The sequence below is a fragment of the Pungitius pungitius genome, chromosome 3, assembly GCF_949316345.1.
Source record: "Pungitius pungitius chromosome 3, fPunPun2.1, whole genome shotgun sequence".
Classification (NCBI taxonomy): Eukaryota; Metazoa; Chordata; class Actinopteri; order Perciformes; family Gasterosteidae; genus Pungitius; species Pungitius pungitius.
In genome coordinates this window covers 3,346,333-3,352,384 of record NC_084902.1, presented here as the reverse complement: position 1 = coordinate 3,352,384, position 6,052 = coordinate 3,346,333, and the positions used below count along the sequence as shown (strand labels likewise).

At 41.9% G+C, this 6,052-nt stretch overlaps 1 protein-coding gene across 1 annotated transcript; it reads right to left on the bottom strand.

Moving 5' to 3' along the window:
- Window positions 1–262: 262 nt before the first annotated feature.
- Window positions 263–4,381, bottom strand: LOC119214441 (P2X purinoceptor 5-like). The gene is made up of 12 exons (XM_037466217.2): window positions 4,240–4,381; window positions 3,448–3,598; window positions 3,205–3,276; window positions 2,410–2,485; window positions 1,997–2,093; window positions 1,782–1,862; window positions 1,567–1,708; window positions 1,312–1,442; window positions 1,075–1,168; window positions 826–891; window positions 661–743; window positions 263–590 (listed from the first exon to the last, which is right to left on the bottom strand). The coding sequence occupies exons 1-12, from the start codon at window positions 4,374–4,376 to the stop codon at window positions 536–538; spliced, it is 1,185 nt and encodes a 394-aa protein (XP_037322114.2). The 5' UTR covers window positions 4,377–4,381; the 3' UTR covers window positions 263–535.
- Window positions 4,382–6,052: the final 1,671 nt, after the last annotated feature.

Sequence of the window (6,052 nt, the reverse complement as noted above, 5' to 3'; positions counted from 1 at the left end):
AACAACGTTGTGGACAGCATATTCTTCAAATGCTTTTGGAATTTTAGGGGACAATGAATAAACAGAAGAGGTTTGGATATACAACACACGAGTATGTAACATTTATGCAATCATGTGGAAAGGTGAGAGAGATAATAGACAGAGTGTTACCTTGATCATTAAAAACAATTTAATTTGGATGAAAAAGATAACTTGGAACTTGGACTAATACTCCATCCATCAGAAACTTTATTTCCAATCAAAGAACAACAAAAGGTGTGAATTTTGTCTAACAAATGGCCATTCTCTTGAAAAAAGCAGCTATATGGAATTTTCTGTGGCACGATTAAATAGCTTACGTCAGAATATGTGCATTTCAATGTCTAGATCAACTAAATATGCCATGTCGTTAAAGTTCTACACTGAAAGACCTTAATTCCATATTCGGCAAGTGCTTTTCTGATTATAAAGTACTTGATAGCCAAATTTGGTGCTTATCACAGCGTGAACAATTCTCATGCAATGTTGACTTAATCTGCTGGACTACATGGCCCTATTACAACATATCTCTGTCCTCCACACCGCCCTCTTCAGAAACTCTCCTCTCATTCCTGTGGAAAGGCGACAGATTAGTATTTAGAAAAAAACTCCACCTCTGATCCGATGTGCTGCATTTCTTACTTGGATCTTTTGGTCTTCCTCTCTAGACATGAGACCCTCATCTTCTTTAGATAGAGGAGGACGATGTCACACAAGAAAGCCCCCTATTGAATTTAGGTTTAATTAGTGAACTGTGCAGCTTTTTTAAAAGCATTTAGTCAACACATTATTATTGCTGTTACTTACGGCACCCATCAAAGTCATTCCTGCAGCAAGGTTTATGAGTGTTGGGATGATGCTGAACTTCCCAGCCTATAAATAACAGCAGAAATATTTTTTGGTGGATAACAAATCAAATAATTATCAAAAAAGTTAAAGGCAACGGTAGTGTTTGTAAAAGTGATTTGATTTAGATATTTTATGAAATGGTGCTTATGTCATCCACATAATGCTTTAGATTATTTCAGGCCTTCGTCCTTTTATATATGTGTTCACCTTTCCGTGCACCATGATGTTAAATCGGATACCGTAGACTTTGAATAGAGATCGATAGCTCTCACCGGCAGCAGTTTTAAAATAGCGAGCGTGTCTGATGAGAGAAAAGACGGAGAAACGAGAATCCAATTATACAAAGCACAATTAAAAATGTTGGGATCATTTTCTCCCTGTCAAGGAATCAACTAGAACTATTTGTGTGTCTCACATCACATCGCAGAAGAAAGCCCGTGTCACCTGAAGTTGAACCCTGCTGCGATGGTGTGGTTGGAGTCGCTGATGTCCAGGCGAGCGAAGCGGTACTGTGGATGGCAGTCGCCTCTGTCGAGGTCACAGTTCCACTCGACCATTATGCAAATGTGGGCCCCCTGGAGAAGCGACAACGACACAAATGTCACAAATGTCATGCGGGCTCCCGGACCTTGTGGGCCTCCTTCGCCCTCGTCTCATCCTCCCGATTTCTCTCTCTCTCCTTTTTTGTTTTTAACTCACAGATGTGGCCATGTCCTGGAAGTTGTGTCCAGCTCGCCTGGTGATGTCGCCCAGGCGAAAGATGGGGCAGTAGGGGTGGAGCTCCTCGTCGTATCGACACCCCTTCAAATAGGACTCGTCGGTGGTTTCTTTAACGTTGGACCTGGGAGGAAACAAGGAAGCGTGTACATGAGAGCGCACTGCTCACTTCTAGAGGGTGGAAGTAGCGCACATACTTAGAAAACTGGAACTTGGCAAAATTAATGAAATTCTTGATGTAGATGGTGAAGTTTTCAGCGTTTGTCAGCAGAGGGTCTCTGTGGAGAAGACATTGTGGTTATACGCCACACATCCGCTGCCTTGCTATTTGGTGCGATCAGATGGTGGTAATCTGCCTTCAGGAGTTGGATGAACCCTTGAAGAGGTTTTATGTGACTGAACTGATCCTTACTTGGGTTTGTATTCTTTCTCGATGGGACACCAACTGAAAACTTCACAGGAACCAGTAGAGTTTTCACCTTTTGTCACGCATTTGCCAGTCATGATCCCTTCAGAATAAGGCGGCAGAAGAAATCAATGCTTCACACATTTGAAAGGACGATATATTTGATTCTGTTTGCAAAGATTATAAATAGAAATCCTGCTATTAACTCCATTGCCATAGACTTGAGCAGATAAATATGTGTTTTTCACCATGTGTTTTGCGTATCATTTGCATTTGTTTAAATAAAACAGCACAAATGACAGTTTGTTGAATCATATTTCAGAACGGAACCACATGTTTTGTATAATTTGCATTTGTATTGATATTTCAGAACGGCACCAAGAAGACGTATTAAATTGCAGACTCTGTTTCCATCTTACCGTTACCAGCCGTCACCATCTTCCCCTCCTCACAGTCATCGTCGCCTTGACATCGACCGTCGACCACTTTGAAACTCTAAAGACCACAGAGACAAAGATTCAGATACAAGTCAGGAGTTCTACTTCTGTCTTACAAGGTCAATATTCTGAGTCACTAAGTCACAAATAATGCAGTAAACATAAAATATAGATTATTATTATTAATAATATTATAACATTTGAAGTGTCTTGTAATCTTAATTGATCTTTCATATCTCATTCTTATGACGCAATGGCTCAGAAATGGAATTTAGTATCAAGATGTTTTTGTTAAAGCTGTTTATCAGTAGTATCAGTATTATAAACTAAGAATTATTAATGATTTAGTGTTTCACACTTTTTTCTTACTAGCTTGACATTTTTAGACAGAATTTGCTTTTTTGCCCATTTGAAATTCAAATTTTCCTAGATAAAATGCACAATGACACTTTTTGACACCATTATAGTGAGCGCCCAAACGGCACATCGCGCCGTCCAGCTAGCTGGACAAAAAGGAGCAGTACCTGTTTTCAAGATAAACAAATCCTAACACGCTCACAGGCTGGCAGTTACATGGAAATTCCCCAGGAGGTAAACTACAACTGTCCCTTCATAGCTCTCAGTCCTCTGGCAGGCTGCTTGGTTGTTACTGGTGGATCTGTGTGGTGAGGATGGTCTCTGAGGCCCCCCCCCCCCCCCCCCCCCCTGCAGGGTCCGGAGACGGGACGCAGGGGGCGCTGCACTCAAAGTGCTCCTATGAGACATCGGTCTTCTTACCTCAGCACAGTGTCCCAGCGTCTGGTTCGGCGTCTCTAAGAAATTGGTGACAACAAAGAGAACATCTTCCGCCTGGATGCAGAGAAAACACAGCGAATTGGTGGTTGTGGGTGACATCATCCCACGGGCTCCCTCCCCAGCACTAAACTCGCTTACCCTCGAGTCCTCACTGTTTAGACTGCGCCTTCAACTTTTCCCCCCTGACAACTGGCTGGCTACACTTTGTTTGTGGTCGAGTCTCACCTGTGGTGGGATGACGTAGTCCTCGGGCCCCCACACCAGCAGACCGGAGTCCGCGGTGTTAGTCATCGAGACTCCCTTCACTTTAGTGACGACGGAGCTCTGGACGGCCTCGTCCGTCTCCTGGTAGCTCTTCCGGCTCACAAAGACCCACCTGAGGGGGCGGAGGGGGGCAGGGGGGAGGGGGGGGGGATATAACAGATGAAGGATCTTTTTAAAGAAGTCTTTATTTCCATACTGTTGCCGAAAATTAAATAAACTACAGAAAGTATCGTGTCTCTGTGATATTCAACAATCAGAACAGGTGATATGTCACTTTATTCAATGCATATGTTTTATGTTTTTTTGGAATCACTATGATCAAAATATCCTTATATGGGGTTTAAAAGTAGCCTTTGATATATTAACTGTATCTGAAGCTTTTCCTTCTAATTACTAAATTAGCCTAATTAGAGCTTCTTTTCTGCTGGGTTTTCGCTGCAGGACAATGAACAGAAGAACAATGTTAGTGTGCTAAAATCTGTCTTCTCTATTTCCAGAACTGACATAAGAGCCCATGTATTTGTAATCACCATCCCGCTCAGCCTGCACACTTGATAGGTTCAGTGAAAATAATAGACAACAAGCAATCGGGCTATCTGAGTTACTGCATTTATTCCTCATGGCTATTGAAAATAAAAACTCTGCAGTGAGAATATAAGTCAACATAAGTATGCTTCTCTGTGTTAATATTAGGATACTTTGCTAAGGGTAATAAGTAAGAAGAAGTAATGGAAGTACAGTCCAGCGACTTACCCGATAATGTAACTGATGACACACAGCTGAAGAAGTCTGTACAAAACTCCAACTGTCTTATTTTTGGAGTTGACAAATTTTTTCTTTCTGTAGTTGAAAAAGGAGAGTAAGCGTCCTTGGAAGCAGAGGCCGGCCATTCCTGCAACTGGACAGTGAGATATATGAGTGCACAATGAAGGTGAGTGGAACCACACACGCACAAACGCCCACTGAGTGGGGGTGATGCCGGGTGCAGCATGCCATGTGGACACTAGGTGGCGCTGTAGCAGCAGTATTCAACATCTGGATCAGGATCTGTGTGTGGAAACCTCCTTATCACTTAACATGCCATGTTAGCATCCAATGCCTCATTTGAGCATGCCAACATTTGCCTCGTTATTTCTTTTGATTGTCATCAACCTTTAAGTTTTGTAGACTAGCAGTGACCCGAGAGGGTCGAGGTAAAACCAAAAGCTAAAAGAGGCGAAGGTCACAAAAAGGTGACAGGTTTAATGAACTGAAACTTTGAAAAGGTCATAGGTAAATAATAAGTACTCAGCAAAATGGGCAGACTCAAATTAACACTATTGGAGTTAATTTAAACACGTTTAAAGTGTCCCATGGGGTCCACACTCCACAGTGTCAGTGTAACACTTTTTAAAGTGTTGCCATTTTAAAACTGTCATAGAGTTAATTTTAACTCTTATATAGTAACTTTAACAAAGTTAAACAATATTCAAGAGTTTCTCAACACCAGTGGGTGGTGAGTTAAAATGACTCTGTGAGATTCAACTTTAACTCTAAGCCGGTGTTTATATTGTCCCAGTCTTGTGTCAGCGTATAATCAACACTCAACAAAGGGTTAACAATTCAACTCGAAATAAGTGTCAAAAACAAATTTACTCATTGTTCAATACAAGGTCATTTAGCTGATGCTTTTATCAGTTTATGTTGCATTTTTAACACATGGTGGTTACATTTTAGCCCAGGGAGTAATTCATGTTTAGGAGTAATGCTCAGGGACACTTTGACATGGAGCAGCCAGGGTGCGAACCAACAACCATGTGGTTCCTGGCGCACCCTCAGCAATCCATGCGCCACATTACATGGAGTTAAACCTGATACCAAGAAGTGTGACACTGCAGTTACATTAAAAACCTTAATCAAAGAGTAAATTTAACTCTACTAAGTGCCGCAAATGAATCTGATCTTGACACTGGATTAATGACTCCAGCTCTTTAGTACAATTGACTCTGTAAGAGTTGAATCTTTTTTCAAGTGTGATTATTAACTCTGCACAATTCAACACTTTTGCCCAACACCGGAAAATTAACTCTAAGGATTCTTCTAATTGACATTTGTGCATTTAGGACTTCTATTTTGCAACCACTGGAGTTTCAAGTCTTAGGGAACTTCTTCATTTTTCAGAATCAGAACGCGCTGACGGTGTATTCGGTAATGACCCAAAGAATTGGACTATGATGCTCCTTTTAAAAAACAACAAGCAACACAACAGGCCAAAAATCTTATTACACTTCTCAAATCTGCGGGAATACGGTGTGTCATAATTGACCTTCTTTGCTCACCTGTGGCAGGTCCGCGTGGGGTCGGGCTCTTGTGCTACTGTGTGGAGGTTTTTTTCCAGTAGTGCTTCCTCCGCAGTGAGCCGCCTCCGTGTGCAGCCTCCGTCCTTTCTGAGGTCACCAACCTGAGAGGGGGGCCGGAGGATGAGAGCTTCCTGCGAGTATTGACAGGAAGTGGTCTGGAGGAGGCTTCCATTTCATGCATTTTTTATTTCACAATACTCTACCCTTTAATGCAAGACAAAGAGTGA

Coding starts and splice junctions, on each gene's coding strand:
- LOC119214441 (XM_037466217.2), bottom strand. CDS start 4,376: ATGGCCGGCCTCTGCTTCCAAGGACGCTTACTCTCCTTTTTCAACTAC. Junction 2,094..2,409: donor GATGGTGACGGCTGGTAACG/GTAAGATGGAAA, acceptor CTTATTCTGAAG/GGATCATGACTGGCAAATGC. Junction 1,863..1,996: donor GAGAAAGAATACAAACCCAA/GTAAGGATCAGT, acceptor TCTTCTCCACAG/AGACCCTCTGCTGACAAACG.